Source organism: Haliotis rufescens, unplaced genomic scaffold (genome assembly GCF_023055435.1).
Source record: "Haliotis rufescens isolate VD_foot unplaced genomic scaffold, xgHalRufe1.0.p SCAF_11, whole genome shotgun sequence".
Taxonomy (NCBI): domain Eukaryota; kingdom Metazoa; phylum Mollusca; class Gastropoda; order Lepetellida; family Haliotidae; genus Haliotis; species Haliotis rufescens.
In genome coordinates this window covers 33230664-33248481 of record NW_025963791.1, presented here as the reverse complement: position 1 = coordinate 33248481, position 17818 = coordinate 33230664, and the positions used below count along the sequence as shown (strand labels likewise).

The following is a 17818-nucleotide window of genomic DNA, read 5'->3' as shown; positions in this document are numbered from 1 at the left end:
AGGTTAGAATATATCCTCAGTAACGTATGCTGGTTGTAAAAGGCGACCATAGGGACCGAGTGGTCAGGCTCTGTTACTTGATTTGTTGTGTTTCATGTACCCTGTTGGAGTGGATCATTGCTCACAATATCAATCACTTAGTTACAAGTCCACATCAAATAGCTGGAATATTTCTGAGTGTGACATTAGACACAATAAAACACACATAATCATGATTGCATTTACTTGAGTATGTTGTTCCATCTATATCCTGAGAGGCTATTGATAAGCTAGTCTGGACAAGACAGACCAATGGTTGATATTGGGACAAATGTCTCATGATGTCCGGTTATGGTGACACAACACGTCAAACGATCTATTGCAGTCGCTAGGTTACTAGGGACCAATTCTAACCCACACACACTATGGCTTCTTTGTTACATGATTGACCCTGCCCTCAGCAAAATGTCCAGCTATTTCACAGAGGCCTGTTGGTAACAGCGACTGGGTCAGACAAACTAGTGATATTATGAGCAACACCCCATGCTGTCACAATGACACGCAATCAAGAATGTCAAAAAGCATGACCACACGATCCATGTAGTCTCTTTCACTGTGGCCTTCTGTTCTAACCCAGAATCCACATGGGAATTTATTTATATATTTATTTTCCAACATTTAATTTATATGATTTGCTGACTGAATAATTTATTAAACCCTTGAATAAGTAGAAACTAAACATCACACAAAGAAGCAAAATGTATCCACAAACCCTTGCGCCATATCAGCCTCAACGCATCTGATAGATAGATAGCTGAGAAAATGGACAAAATGGTATTTTCAGTTTGGCTTGTACACTGGTATCTTCTCCATGCAGTCAGCCTGGTTCAACATCTGCTTCCTCGTTGTGTCCGAGGTCACTACCAGATAGACTCCCTTGGTGATCCGCCCAGCCTCCTGTGTAATAAGGTCAACTCAGATATCAAGCCAGGACGTCATGTGGCTGTGAATCTCTCAACATACACCTGGTGTCACTACACTCTCATTAAAACCAGATCTTTGTGCTCTTTATGAACCTGTAGCGAGCACGAGGGTTGGATTTGAATGAGGCTGGTATCATTACAGGATATGACTCTATATTATCGCGGGCCCTATATTATTGCGGTATCAGTAAGTCTCGTAATCCACACTCATGTCGACTGTTTACTTATGCAAATCTAAGCACGATATTTCATCGCATGATCGAATACAGGACTCGTTGTAGTATGTCACGGATACACACTTTAACTTTTTCATGGTAGTTTCTTGAATGTATTTGAAGTGGAAATACCCCTGCCTCCATTCTAATTGATTAGAAAAGAACCCATTTGTTTAGACGAAATCCCTTGACCCAACGTAGGTCGTATGCATACCGATTGTGCATAATACAAATCAGGAAGTGAAGCCACATGATCCACATGTATCACGCCACAACATAGCCATACCTCGGTAATATAGAGCTGCCGCCCATGTGTCGCCAATGACAGGTACTTTGTTTACCGAACTCGGTAACGAAACTCAGCATCGATCATTCCTAATGGATGTGTCATAAAAGTTGAACAAAGAACAAGGAAATTTTTGGGTATGACATATTTAATAAGTTTGTAAGCGTGCGTCGTTACGATACATTATAAATTAACTACCGCGGTAATATGGCATACAATTCTATAATTACACACTAAGCCCCGGAGATGAGGTGAAATAGGGACCAATATCACTTTCAAGATTATTTCATTTTTGCAGTGACTTGCATTACATAACGGTGTGCCCGTTAACATTACTTAGTGATATTGGTATGATTTTGCTTTACGTTTCAGGAAAAGCTATTTTATCTGTGGTATATTTCTTAGTTGTAACATTTATTACATGTCGATCACCACACCTGCCACATAACCGGTGTTGCAGCCTTTTACTTCTTGTTCTGCTGCAAACCACATTACATGCATGTTGGCACATAATTGTACAAATACGAATGCGTAGGACATCTTAGGATATTACAAAAATGCTGTTTACAGTGTGTCCCGTGTGTGTATATTGAAATGTGCCGATCTCTTGCTTTGTTACAAGAATTATCCTTGATTCGATCCAGGAACCTACGTTGCCATCAGATTTGATCGCTTATGAATCACCACTAGTCGAGATTTCGCAGTTACCTCCCTTGTATGTCATGCGGAAGGGACAGGTAGGCACAGGTGTGTACCGAGGCGGGATTTGTTTTTTCAAGGCATCCAGGACGTACAATTAAATCTCACACAGTGCACATGAAGAACTAGTATACCTGTTTATTCAGGACATCGACAGCATCAAACTTACATAAGGTTTGTGTTTCTTAAATTTAAACTTAAAAACACACGAAACATTAAACGAAGAGAAACCGAAAGTAGGAATTGTTGGCCCCAAAGGTAATAAAAAAATGTAAAGTATATTGATTTAAATTTCTTTTATTGTTATTGGTTTTACAAATGTTTGATATTCAGGTAAACACAGTCATTCGTCGACGTGTAAAAATGACACAATAAAGATATGTTGACTTGGTCCTGAATACTAACGTTCACAGTTACCTCCCTTGTATTGTGACTGTGAGGGGGCGTGTCCATTATCAGTAAAGCAAGGCTTGGTTGGTGTTGACGGAGGTGGATTACAGGTCATCAATACAGGACCCTATTGGTAGTTGTTTTAAAGTTAGCTTTTAATATAAAAACAAATGCGCCTTTGAATCAGTGACGACAGTTTACCGCCTCATCTACATGAGAGAAGTTGACATCAAATCTCATCTCACATGATCACAATTCATTCATATATTCAGTTTCGGTTCATCTATTCAAGGTAAATCCTTTATTGTGTGGAAACAACGATCGAGCTTGTTCTTATGACAGAATTCATAAAAAACTATAATGAAGGAACATAATTTATTGAAACAATAGTATAAACAAATACATAGACACACGCTTCTGAAACACCTTGTTTGACATGAAGTCACGCTGTGTAGCATCTGTTATTCCTGTAGCACTATGGATTGGTCGATATGGTTACTTTTGTGACAAGATACGATATGTAAATAACTCATTCGACATGGATTTACAGAGGCGTTTCAGCATACTTAGTGGTGCACACAAGTTACTGACGGGGTGAGTGCTTTTGGTGTTATGCCGCGTTATACAGTATTTCAGTTATATCGTCGCGTGTCAGCTTGATATAGAAGGTAAGCCCGAAGTGCACTCAAGAGATGTTATTGCCTCAAACTAAACACATGTTACCCCATAACAAAGACGGAACAACTTCAGCTGAAATTATTTCTTGGAAAAGTGAACAGTTATTTATGTTTTACAGATGGCGACGTCACGAGCTGAGAAAGTTACAGAATTCCTCACCTGTGTGATCTGCCAGGAACTGTACACAGACCCCTGTACACTGAGGTGTGATCACACATTCTGCAGGAAATGTGTCACTGCATACATCCAAACAAGACCAGATGCTATACAGTCCAAGACGATCCCCTGTGCCTTCTGTCGACAAGATACCAAGGTCCCCCACCCCAGCCGGCCAGTGGAGGAGTGGGCGGGGCAGATCAAACCCAGCATCATTATACAGGGGCTGATTGACACTCAAGCTGACGTTGTCAAAACAGGTATTGGTTTATTACATTATGAATTGCACATTCATTTCACAAACTGATATCTAGTAATGAGAATCATAATCATTATTTGTTTAAACATGCAGTATAATTACAGTACTGCTGTTAACAGAATATTCAATGATACCAACTGACTCCACTAAACGAAACCAGAAAATATACATTTGTTACAAACATGACTCCAACTGTAATCACTGCATAGAAATATTTACAATATATTATGACGTCGGGACGATGTGCATCGGCAATGCTAATTGACCTGCTGATTATTATCGGTTTACATGATGCTTATATAATCAGATCATCCATAAAGCACTTGAAAAAATTATTATTTGAAAACATCTACAAATAGCAGTTTATCAAAAGGGTATTTGTAAATGATAGAATGTTTCAGGTTGATGATAGTGAGTGAGTGAGTGAGCATGTATTTTTGCGACCTTCAGCAATGTTCCAGAGATATCACTGCGGGGACACAAGAAATGGGCTTCACACATTTTACTCCTGTGGGGAATCAAACCTGGCTAACACTTAAACCACAAGGCTTCCCAACCGCCCGTGAAAATCGTGATCAAAACTGTTCACTTGTAAGAGTAACTGTAGCTGTTGAAACTACATGTACATAACTGGGTGAATGAGTTCAGTTTTACGCCACTGCCAATCATGCCAATATGGGGCTTCACACATCAAACCCACGGGCGTGACGAGCCAACACTTGAACTCCAAGCCTACACCCATCGCCCTATTCGTGCATTGAAAATAGGTGAGAGGGGTTGATTTTACCTGGATTCTCAATCTTCTAATTTATATAAATATTGTTATGATATGTCAAATAACTATAGACATGTCCACTTACAGGTTCCGCTTCACGTTGCTCAGTGTGTGAGAAGTTAGGGGAGACAACTCCGGGAGCCTCATGGTGTTCTAAGTGTCAAGTGTCCCTCTGCGAAAGATGTGTCAAGATGCATCGTGCAAGTCCTGCATCACATGACCATGATATCTGTGACCTTTCAGGAGAGATCAAGGTGAAGAGGGGACGCAAGGTCATGTGCAGGGAACATAAGGATGAGGTTATAAAACTTGTATGTAAAGACTGCCACAAAGCTGTGTGTCAGACATGTTGTGTTATTTACCACAGGAAATGTGAGTCTGTCATTACCATAGAGTCAATGATGCCAACAATGAAATACCACTTGAGAAGAAATGCTGAACAGTTATCAAAGAAAGTACATAAAAAACAAACAATTGTTCAGAAAACAAACAAGACAATTGGCAGAATTAAGAAAAACAAAGTTGGAGTAGAACGTCACATCAAATCTGCTGTTGAGAGAGCCATCGCCAACATCAAGCAGAAAGAAAAACAGCTGATAAATAAAGTCAGGGATATTACAGACAAACAAACTAAGCAACTTAAAGCAGATGTTAAACTACAAGAGATTGAAATGCAGATGTACAGACAACATTGTGAGTTCATTGACCAGGCCTTGGTATCGGACTGTGAGATGGACCTGTATGACGCGTATCAGGCCTGGGAGTCGGGGGCTGTAGAGTTGGGGGATGTCAGGGACACAGACACAGCAGACACACCGAGAATAGATGACATCAGGTTTACACCTGACACTGACAACGTCCAGCACATCCTAGATGACCTACAGCTGGGGAAGATTGACGTCACATACCAGGATCAGGGCACATGTCTGCCGTCTCCAGTGCTGGTTGACCAGATAGATGGGAGGATGGCGGGTGATGAAGTGGAGCCTGATCTACGTGACGTCACAGTCCTCCTTGTAGATGGTATACAGACAGTTGTAGTCACTGACGCAAATAACACGTGTGTGAAATCCTTCTACACCAGAAACAACTTGACATGTCAAAGTAGACTTCCCCTGGATGACCATCCATGTGGTGTAACACAGTTGAAGGAGAACCAGGTGATGGTTGCTGTCCCTGACTCCAGTCAGATTGTAACAGTAGAAGTGACCCCTGACCTGGTGCTGCTCTCAACCATCACAACAAGCAAGGAGTACTACAGTCTCGCTGTTCTGAGTCCTTCATCTCTAGCAGCAGGTGGTGTCGCCTGTGTTGATATCCTGGACATGGCGGGACACATGCTGAGGTCAGTCACTACACACAACAATGAGACACTGTTTACCTTCCCCGGCTACATGTGTGTCAACAACAAGGGCAACATACTCGTGTCTGACTGGGGGAAGAAGTCTGTGACATGTGTGACGTAAGAGGGGGATGTTGTGTGGAGATACGCCCCTACCGGAGACAGAGCACTCAGACCTTACGGTATCTCAACTACTTCAACAGGAGACATCCTGGTTGCAGACAGCCCCAATGTGGTACGGCTGACAGAGACAGGGGATTATGTCACAGATCATCAGGACATTGGCTGTGATCCAAGGGGATTGTATGTCGATAGACATGACACACTGTATATTTGTGGTGGAGATCAGATACAATTGCATGATTTCAATCATCGGTATCACTGGTGTTAAATACACTCTAACAACTCAAAATGGTCTTTTCCGATTGGGGTGTGAATGATCATACAAAGGTGTATCCACAGACATTATTTCCACATCAATTCAGATAACATTAGACAAGACAATTTATTCAGTATAGAGGCCAGTGGCCCAAAATACAGACATATAAAGGTTTCATTTTTTAGCGCTACTTTATATCCATACACACACACGCGCAAAAAAAAATACACATACACACATGTATGTAGGAGAAGTACGTAGAGGTGCAATTAGCAGTTTTCTTTGTACCAGGTTCACATCACATTATGTGTCAAGCAACCTGTTTCTCTGAAGTGTATATAACATGTGGCACTATAATAAACATTATACTCTCTCTCTCTCTAGCCCTAGCCCGTGCTATGCATAGACTCCAGTTCAAATAAAATCGATGAATGAAAACTTCAATGAATTATTTTTACTTTTTTGATTGTCATACACTTAATCATAGGTTCATTTAAAATATCATTTACACACAGCACGAGCAAAATGTATTTTTTTCCACAAATAAAAAAATCCATGATAACAGTGTTTGTCGTCTGCCTACATGCCATAAACAAAAAACTTTTAATCCAGGCCATTGTGATGTCATCGTTTACTATGACGTCACGACCAACTGACCTACTTATGTCTCTGAAGCTGGTTATCTGCACTTATTCCATAATTCTTTCTACTGTTTACAAGCTGAAAAGGTTGGAAGAATTATAAATAGGCAGTCATGAAGAGCAACCTCAACGTGGTGAGTGCTGGGTAACGCTAATCGCTCTTCCCCCGTGTGGACTCGGGGTAGAGTGTGTCCACAGCACCCCATTGCTTGAGAGGCGACAACATTGGGCAACCTGTTTGCCGTGGGGATTCTGGTGGTTGAGGGCTCTTGAGCCAGGAACAGTGTTCCTTTGCCCAACACACCACTCTGACCCTGACTTCACCTAGGCGGATGGAAGAATGGGCCCGGTTCTATCAATCGGCTGGTCACGCCATGCCCTGTGTATGTAACACGTCCATATTGAAATATTTCAATTAATGTGAAAGTTGGGTATATATGTTGTTAATGAACATTATAGGATATAAACATGCCTCGAGTCCCATGCCAGAAGGCGGTGGTTCATGGGCCAATCAGGTACTATTGACCTCTGAGTTCTGTCTGTCTCCAAGTTTTTGTTATGGGCCGAACCAGCCTGGCATTATATTTGGTAGACAAATTCAGCTGTTCAAGGTGTTTTTACTGGAGTATACCGCCTCTGTATCCCTGATGTTGGCATGTTGGAGATCCGGTGCTATAAAACATTGATCTTTGTGGCACACCATGGTGGGTGGAGAGCAGGGTGGTGAATTATTTTCTTTCATCATGTCTCACCAATACCCTGGTTCAAACCGTTCCAAACGTAGACATGTCGATCAAGATGACACTAGTCAAACCGAACATCTCTTTGCCATTCCCAAAGCTGTATCTGGAATTTGTGGAGAAAAGAATGTGTCGCGTCTTCGTAGTGGCTCGCTCCTTGTTGAGTGTTCACAGAGAAAGCAATCTCTCAATCTGTTATCATTAACTACACGTTTGCCAATATTGAGGTTGCTGTGTCTGTGCACAAAACTTTGAGTTCGTGACATTGTTCGTGACAGAGCCGATTGCCTGTCCGACATGTCCGAACAAGACATTACGGAAGAACTCAAACTCCAAGGAGTGACAGCAGTCAAACGGTTTACCAGGAAATCAAGAGATGGTGACATCATCTCATCAAGCACATATCTGTTTACATTTGCACAAAAGTCAAAAGCTAGGTATATCAACATCGGAGTGGAGGTGTATGTCCCCAATCCACTCCGATGTTTCAAGTGCCTAAAATTTGGTCATGGCTCCAAATATTGTAACCACTCTGTGATTTGTCAGCGTTGCGGTGGTGAACCTGAGAACACCGATTGTGATGCATAAATAAAATGTGCCAATTGCAAAGGACTACACGAGCTCAACACCGCCCTTGGGCAAGCTCGTGATACTGCAACTGAGCTGTTAATATTCATTATCAGCTTCTAAAACACTTGCCCGAACCAAGTCTCCAGACACTTCTAACTGTAAATTAACAGTCTCTCCAAGGTATTGAATGACTCAATTGATGGGTCACTCTTTGTAGATGACTTCAACATATCTTCTCGTGGCAACAACATGCACACAATAGAAAGGCAACTGCAGCTTTCCCTACATTTAATCCAAAAGTGGTCGCTTGAGAATGGATTTAGATTTTCCAAAGCAAAGACAAATTGTATCCATTTTTGTTGACATTATAGACCGCATAAAGGCCCGGAGCAACTGTTAAACGGTGCCCCCATCAAGGTTGGTGAGGAGACCAAGTTCTTGGGTCTTTTTTGTGATCGCCACTTGACGTTTTAACCTCATATAAAACATCTTAAAACTAAATGCTTGAAGGCTCCAGATCTACTAAAAGTTGTTGCAAATACTAAGCTTGGGTGGGGATCAGACAACCTTACTTCACCTGTATAGATCCCTTATTAGATCTAAGCTAGATTATGGTTCAATTGTATATGCCGGAGCTGCTCAAAGTAATTTAGGGAAATTAGATTGCATACATCATCAAGGACCAAGACTCTGTCTTGGATCATTTAGAACCTCTCCTGTACCTAGTTTGTATGTGGAGGCCGATGAGCCTTCGCTTGCACAACGCCGCTTAAAAGTATCCCTTCAGTAAATAACTAAATTACGCACAACCCATCAAATCCAGCTTATAACTCATCCTCTCAATGAGGAGCTGTTTCACAACAAGCCATAACTTGGACCGCCACTTGGCATTTGGATCAAGTCTCACATTGCAGATGCTAATATTGACTTTGATATAATATCTCCATGCCGGCTTTTGTCTACTCCTCCTTGGCAATTAGTCAGACCTGAAGTAGATCTTTCTCTCACTTATTTAAAAAAATCTGAAACAAATCAACTAATGTATCTGCAAGAATATAATCAATTACGATCCCCATACGATACCTACAAATCTATATTTACAGATGGATCCACGGATGGTGACGCTGTTGCCAGCGCCACTGTCATTGGATCCAGGACTATATCAAACCGTATACCAGACAACTGTTCCATTTTTACGGTCAACGCAAAGGCCATATTCACAGCACTAGAATATATCAATAAGCAATCAAAACATAAACAATTTATTATATTTTCAGACTCACTCTCTTGCCTTCAAGCTATTAAAAAACAGTCTTGTACACATCCGATTATAATCAAAATTATTACGATGTTTAATTATCTTGCTACTGGCCAATGCGACATCGTATTTTTGTTTGTTACCGAGCCATGTTGGAATCATTGGTAACACAATGGCTGCTGCTGCTGCAAAAGCAGCACTCAACAAAACTGTGACACCACTTCTTATCCCATACAGTGATTGTAGGCCTGTTGTAAGTTGTTACATCAGGGATCCAATGCAGAAAAAGTGGGACAACCAAGTAGGTATCAATAAATTATATGAAATTAAACCAACTATCCGTTACACCTACTTGGACTGTCAGTCCAGATTTGAAGAGGTCATAATGTGACGAGGTCGTATTGGCCACAGTAGATATACCCACGAATATGTATTGAAAGTCGAGGATCCTCCATTCTGCATCCCTTGTGATGAAAGAATCACGGTCACTCTTTTTTGCTTGACTGCATTGATTTTCCCATCACAAGGGTAAATGATTTCAAAATTACATCCATAAATCTCATGTGCTCATGTAATCATCGGTTTTTTAAAAGAAATAGAATTAATAGATAAATTTTGATTATAACATGTATAGTATATAGAAAGTCATTTTAATTTGGTAGAATGAAGTCATAACTGAGATTGTTAGTGGCTGTATCTTCACATGGATTTGAAGTATCGTAAAATAATTGTCCCCCTGAGAGGGTACGTAAGTCCGGTATTATTCAAAGTATTTGTTTAATTTCTCAGTCATCTTAATCGTAGTATTTTTGTAGATTTTAACTGTTTAGCTAATCTTTCTGACCATCGCCAGCAGCCAGAGGGATGGTATAAATCCTGCTGGGGCACCATGTAGGTAGCAAATGTACCGTAAGCCCCCATGGTCCCCAGTGTGGTGGCCTAACTTTGGTTGCTGGTGATCTATAGCTCATTTTTATGTTGTATTGTGACATTTCGTGATAATTTTGTATGGTTGTATTTTGCTGCCATCGATGAAAGGTTTTTATTTTTTGATAATATATAATAACTTCTCGTCACGATATGGCTGAAATATTGCCGGTGTGACGTTTTTTTAACTCACACTCACTCTAAATAGAATATCACCCTCATACATTATTGTCAGCCATTAGGGTTGGGTCGGGTACTCGGGAGGGGTGGGTCGGGTACTCGGGAGGGTTGGGTCCTGAGATGGATCCGGGTGTCCACAGGATTACCTGGATCGGTGGTTAATCAAGTGATATATTGTTCAATGACAATAACAACAAAACTCTATGGCTACACTGCAAATAGCATTTCTTTCTGACAATGCACATATTCCTTGTTATATGTGTCTGAGTAAATATAGGTTTTAGTCAACTTCAGTGTATGCATGTTTAGATCTTTTTATACATGTATATAAATATTTAAGTTTTGCTAGGAGTCTGGTAAAACAATTTCCAGTCAGGCATTATCTTCCCAACTCGAAAACAACAGCAGGTTCCTGGGTAGTGTTGGTAATAGTTGGTCGGGTACTCGGATAGGGTCAGGTAATAGGGGGTCGGGTACCTGGGTAGGATCAGGTAAAAGGGTGTCAGGTTCTTGGGTAGGATCAGGTAACAGGGAGTCGGGTGCTTGGGTAGGGTCAGGTAATAGGGGGTCGGGTACCTTGGTAGGGTCAGGTAATAGGGAGTAAGGTACCCGGGTAGCGTCAGGTAATAGGGGGTCGGGTACTTTGGTAGTGTTAGGAAATAGGGGGTCGGGGACTTGGGTAGGGTCAGATAATAGAAGGTCGGGTACTTTGGTAGGATCAGGTAATAGGGGGTCGGGTACTTGGGTAGGGTCAGGTAATAGGAGGCCGTGTACGCGGGTAGGGTCAGGTAATAGGGGGCTGGGTACTTGGGTAGGGTCAGGTAATAGCGGGTCGGGTACCCGGGTAGTAATTCTGAACTCATCGCATCCCTATTAGCCATCTACCTGCGTGTTCACCTGTATTAATTTATTGTGTGTTTGTCAGTGGTAATAAAATTTGATTGGTGACTAAATTATTTCACATATTGAAAGAAACTGATATCAACATTGTGGTTAGTGCAGCTCCTTACTGTGATATCGAGGGGCGGTGGAGTAGCAGTCTAGCAGTAGAAGCGTTCGCTTGTCACGCCGAAAACCCGGGTTCAATTCCATACATGGGTACAATGTGTGAAGCCCATTGCTGGTGTCCCCCGCCGTGATATTGCTGGAATATTGGTAAAAGCCGCGTGAAACTCACTTACGCACTACAGCAACATTAAAGCCTGTCTTGCCTCTGATGTTATCGTCTGTAATGCTACAAGTTTATGTCTTTCTGGTCACATGCACATTTCTCAGTTTACTTTCACAATGGTTCAAATCACAGAAGAATATTTGACATGTTATCAAGAGCCATACTAAGCCAAACTGTCAATCACAGAATGATGATATGAATAACATTACTGTGGCCATTACTGCCAGCACTCCTTAAAGGCGTTTATTAGATGTGGCTGGGCATAGTGGAATCAGGGAATTGAACATCGGGATGCGAGACGCCAAAGATTACTTCAACTGCTATGAATGTGTCTGATTGTAATAAATGAATCGGAAACCGAAGCAAATGCATAACACAGACATTGGATTAAAGCGAAAAGGCAGCAGCAGTATTGTTACAGGATACTGCCTTAGTGAATTCCAATGATGGTCTTTCGACAAGGGTAATTGTTCAACGAATTGTCTTCATTGTGGCAGGGTCGGCCGGGTAGCCTAGCGGTCAAAGCATTCGCTCGTCACGCCAAAGATCCGGTTTCGATTCCCGACATGGGTACAATGAGTGAAGCCCATTTCTGGTGTCCCCCGCCGTGATATTGCTGGAATATAAGCGGCGTAAAACCACTCACTCACTCATGACACGTTTTCAAAGTTTCTTGTTCAGACACATCAGAACAACTGGAATGTTTTCTATCTTGTCTTGTCTTATTAAGTTCTCAAATAATAATTCTTTGTAAGCCTAAATCAATGTGGCTCCTTTCATTTTAATGTGGCTCTTTAAAGTTTGAAAGGGCACCTAGAAAAATATTGACAGCAGCCAAGTGGGAACCAGGAATAATATATAATAAGTACTGTGGTGTGCTAGCTTTTACAAAGAGACATAAGGCGGAACATGGTGCATGAATGTGTGTATGAAATCACATGGTAATATTTGACTTGTTCTTAAAGGGCAAGTTCACACGGAAATGAACCAATTTTTCTTATACTTTTTCCACATTAAAAGTGTTAACCTAGAAGTGTCATAGACAAAAATATAAAAACATCATATTTAATTAACATATTTTTTGCATTAAAACGTTTTATTTTTCACATTTACCAAGTGTTCTATTTCCATAACAAAAACACCATGACTTATGCCCCTTGCAATATGACGTCATTGGTGCCAATTGATAAACATTATGACGTCATCATGCTTTGTTAGAGCCGCTTCACGTGGTGTAGGTACAGTTTTGTCATTCTAGCGTCTCAGATGCCAGCCAGAATTGTGTTATGCTGAGTCACCACTGCGCCGGAGTGTGTCGTAGACCATGTTGTTTTACCGCAAACTGGTCCTTGATATCTTTTGCGTTGAGAATAGACAGGGACCAAGTTGAATTGGCACCAATTACGTCATAATCTAAGGGGGATAACTCAAGCCTATTTCGCTCGTAAAACGAAGGCCTCATAACGGCATATCATTTTAACACTATTGTGAGCTTCCTACTTTCACTGTGAAAAAAATGAGTGTATATTTTCAAACACAGATACTAACTAATTCTAAATTTGCGTTTTGTTTAGAAAAAGAAAGAAAGTGATTTTTGCGTGTACACTTCCCCTTTAAGTAACTCAACCTATAGCCCAGATCCTTCCATGGAATGTCTAAAAATACTGCACGTCTGGGACAGGTGCATTGATTCTAATATCAAACACAACTGCAAGAACACGGGTTTACATGCAAAAATGGAAGCAGACCAATCTCAACCTTTTCTTGAAGGCCCCGATTTTTTTCCTTCCACCAACTTTATGTCTGGACTGATTGAGTGAGTATGGTTTTACGCTGCTTTTAGCAATATTTCAGCAATATCACGATGGGGAAACCATAAATTGGCTTCACACACTGTACACACATGTAGGGAATCGAACCTAGGTTTTTGGTGTGACAACCGAACACATTAACCACTAGGCTACCACACCTCCCCCAATATATCTGGAGGACTTCACCAAATTAGCAGACAGCTGATTCAACACTCTCTACACTCATCTTTGACCCAAAATGCTGTTCAGAATATTTCTGAGTGTGACATTAAACACAATAAAACATACATAATCATGATTGCATTTACCTGAGTGTGTTGTTCCATCTATATCCCGAGAGCCTATTGATAAGCTAGTCTTGACAAGACAGACCAATGGTTGATATTGAGACAAATGTCCCATGATGTCCGGTTATGGTGACACAACACTTCAAACGAACCATTGCAGGCGCCTATTTCTAACAGGTTACTGGGGACCAATTCTAACTTACACGCCCTATGGCTTCTTTGTTACATGATTAACCCTACACTCAGCAATATGTCCAGCTTTTTCACAGAGGCATGTTGGTAACAGAGACTGGGTCACACAAACTAGTGATGGATATTATGAGCAACATCCCATGCTGTCACAATGACACGCAATCAGGAATGTCAAAAAGCATGACCACACGATCCATGTAGTCTCTTTCACTGTGGTTTTCTGTTCTAACCCAGAATCCACATGGGATTTTATTTATATATTTATTTTCCAATATCTTATTTATATGATTTGCTGACTGAATAATTTATTAAACCCTTGAATAAGTAGAAACTTAACATCATACAAAGTAGCAAAATGTATCCACAAACCCTTGCGCCATATCAGCTTCTACGCATCTGATAGATAGATAGCTAAGAAAATGGACCAAATGGTATATTCAGTTTGGCTTGTATACTGGTATCTTCTCCATGCAGTCAGCCTGCTTCCTCGTTGTGTCCGAGGTCACCACCAGATAGCCTTCCTTGGTGATCCTCCCAGCCTCTTGTGCAATAAGGTCAACTCAGATATCAAGCCAGGAAGTCATGTGGCTGTGAAACTGTCAACATACACCTGGTGTAACTACACTCTCATTAAAACGAGATCTTGGTGCTCTCTATGAATCCGTAGTGAGCACGAGGATTAGATTTGAATGAGACTGGTATCATTACAGGGTATGACTCTATATTATCGCGGTCTCTATATTATTGCGGTATCGGTAAATCTCGTAATCCACACTCATGTCGACTGTTTACTTATGCAAATCTAAACACGATATTTCATTGCATGATCGAATACAGGACTCGTTGTGGCATGTCACGTATACACACTTTAACTTTTTCATGGTTGTTCCTTTAATGTATTTGAAGTGGAAATATCCCTGCCTCCATTCTAATTGATTAGAAAAGAACCCATTTGTTTAGACGAAATCCTTTGCCCCAACGTAGGTCGTATGCATACCGATTGTGCATAATACAAATAAGGAAGTGAAGCCACATGATCACGCCACAACATAGCCATACCTCGGTAATATAGAGCTGCCCGCCCTTGTGTCGCCAATGACAGGTACTTTGTTTACCGAACTCAGTAAAGAAAATCAGCATCGATCATTCCTAATGGATGTGTCATAAAAGTTGAACCAAGAACAAGGAACATTTTGCATATGACATATTTTATAAGTTTGTAAGCGTGCGCCGTTACGATCCATTAGTATTTAACTACCGTGGTAATATGGCATACAATGCTATAATTACACACTAAGCCCCGGAGATGAGGTGAAATTGGGACCAATATCACTTTCAAGATTATTTCATTTTTGCAGTGACTTGCATTACATAACGGTGTGCCTGTTAACATTACTTAGTGATACTGGTATGATTTTGCTTTAAGTTTCAGGAAAAGCTATTTTATCTGTGGTATATTTCTTATTTGTAACATTTATGACATGTCGATCACCACACCTGCCACATAACCGGTGTTGCAGCCTTTTACTTCTTGTTCTGTTGCAAACCACATTACATGCATGTTGGCACATACTTGTACAAATACGAATGCGTAGGACATCTTAGGATATTACAAAAATGCTGTTTACAGTGTGTCCCGTGTGTGTATATTGAAATGTGCCGATCTCTTGCGTTGTTACAAGAATTATCCTTGATTCGATCCAGGAACCTACGTTGCCATCAGATTTGATCGCTTATGAATCACCACTAGTCGAGATTTCGCAGTTACCTCCCTTGTATGTCATGAGGAAGGGACAGGTAGGCACAGGTGTGTACCGAGGCGGGATTTGGTTATTTCAAGGCATCCAGGTCATACAATTAAGTCTCACACAGTGCACATGAAGAACTAGTATACCTGTTTATTCAGGACATCGACACCATCAAACTTACATAAGGTTTGTATTTCTTAAATTTAAACTTCAAAACACACGAAACATTAAACGAAGAGAAACCGAAAGTAGGAATTGTTGGCCCCAAGAAAATAGAAAAATGTAAAGTATATTGATTTAAATTTCTTTTATTGTTATGGGTTTTACAAATGTTTGACATTCAGGTCAACAAAGTCATTCGTCGACGTGTAAAAATGACACAATAAAGATATGTTGACTTCGTCCTGAATACTAACGTTCACAGTTACCTCCCTTGTATTGTGACTGTGAGGGGGCGTGTCCATTATCAGTAAAGCAAGGCTTGGTTGGTGCTGACGGAGGTGGATTACAGGTCATTAATACAAGACCCTATTGGTAGTTGTTTTAGAGTTAGCTTTTAATATTAAAACAAATGCGCCTTTGAATCAATGACGACAGTTTACCGCCTCATCTAAATGAGTGAAAGTGACATCAAATCTCATCTCACATGATCACAATACATTCATATATTCAGTTTCGGTTCATCTATTCAAGGTAAATCCTTATTGTGTGGAAACAATGATCAAGCCTGTTCTTATGACAGAATTCATGAAAACTATAATGTAGGAACATATTTTATTACAACAATAGTATAAACAATTACATAGACACACGCTTCTGAAACACCTTGTTTGACATGAAGTCAAGATATGTAGAATCTATTATTCCTGTAGCACTATGGATTGGTCGATGTGGTTATTTTTGTGACAAGAAATGATATGTAAACGACTCAATCAAGGATTTACAGAGGCGTTACAGCAAACTTAGTGGTGCACACAAGTTAATGATGGAGTGAGCTTGGTGTTATGCCGCGTTTTGCAGTATTTCAGTTATATCATCGCGTGTCAGCTTGATATGGAAGTCTCACTCAAGAAATAGTATTGTCTCAAACAAAAGACATGTAACGCCATTACAAAACGGAACAACTTCAGCTGAAACTATTTCTGGAAAAGTCAACAGTTATTTATGTTTTACAGATGGCGACGTCACGAGCTGAGAAAGTGATGGAATTCCTCACCTGTGTGATCTGCCAGGAACTGTACACAGACCCCTGTACACTGAGGTGTGATCACACATTCTGCAGGAAATGTGTCACAGGATACATCCAAACCAGACCAGATGCTGTACAGTCCAAGACGATCCCCTGTGCCTTCTGTCGACAAGATACCAAGGTCCCCCACCCCAGCCGGCCAGTGGAGGAGTGGGCGGGGCAGATCAAACCCAGCATCATTATACAGGGGCTGATTGACACACAAGCTGATGTTGTCAAAACAGGTATTGGTTTATTACATTATGATTTGCACATTCATTTCACAAACTGATATCTAGTAATAAGAATCATGTTTGGAATGAAGGCAGGTGAAAGGGTACTCGTTATTTGTTTAACCATGCAGTATAATTACAGTACTGCTGTTAACAGAATATTCAATGATACCAATTGACTCCACTAAACGAAACCAGAAAATATACATTTGTTACAAACATGACTCTAACTGTAATCACTGCATAGAAATATTTACAATATATTTTGACGTCGGGACAATGTGCACTGGCAATGCTAATTGGCCTGCTGATTATTATCGGTTTACATGATGCTAATATAATCAGATTATCCATAAAGCACTTGAAAATATTATTATTTGAAAACATCTACAAATGGCAGTTTATGAAAAGGGTATTTGTAAATGATAGAATGTTTCAGGTTGATGATAGTGAGTGAGTGAGTGAGCATGTATTTTGCGACCTTCAGCAATGTTCGAGAGATATCACTGCTTCACACATTTTACTCATGAGGGGAATCAAACCTGGCTAACACTTAAACCACAAGGTTTCCCAACCGCCCATGATAATAGTGATCGAAACTGTACACTTATAAGAGCAATTGTACCTGTTGAACTACATGTACATAACTAGGTGAATGAGTTCAGTTTTACGCCACTGCCAATCATGCCAA

The 17818-nt window shown here is 40.6% G+C and overlaps 2 protein-coding genes across 3 annotated transcripts in view; both read left to right on the top strand.

Annotated features, from left to right (window-relative positions):
• LOC125378021 (tripartite motif-containing protein 3-like) overlaps nucleotides 1–17818 on the top strand; it is a 61604-nt gene that overhangs the window by 41296 nt on the left and 2490 nt on the right. Inside the window, exons 1-2 of one of the 2 annotated variants that reach the window (XM_048392622.1) lie at nucleotides 15691–15725; nucleotides 16842–17139. In XM_048392622.1, the coding sequence (XP_048248579.1) occupies nucleotides 16842–17139 (298 nt within the window). In that variant the 5' untranslated portion in view covers nucleotides 15691–15725. Of the gene's footprint in view, nucleotides 1–15690; nucleotides 15726–16841; nucleotides 17140–17818 lie in introns of those variants that run through there. The other variant, XM_048392621.1, reaches the window with a different exon arrangement.
• On the top strand, nucleotides 2223–6010 carry LOC124132493 (E3 ubiquitin-protein ligase TRIM56-like). The gene is made up of 3 exons (XM_046496419.2): nucleotides 2223–2336; nucleotides 3349–3646; nucleotides 4508–6010. Exons 2-3 carry the CDS (start codon nucleotides 3349–3351, stop codon nucleotides 5884–5886), a joined length of 1677 nt encoding a protein of 558 aa, XP_046352375.2. The 5' UTR covers nucleotides 2223–2336; the 3' UTR covers nucleotides 5887–6010.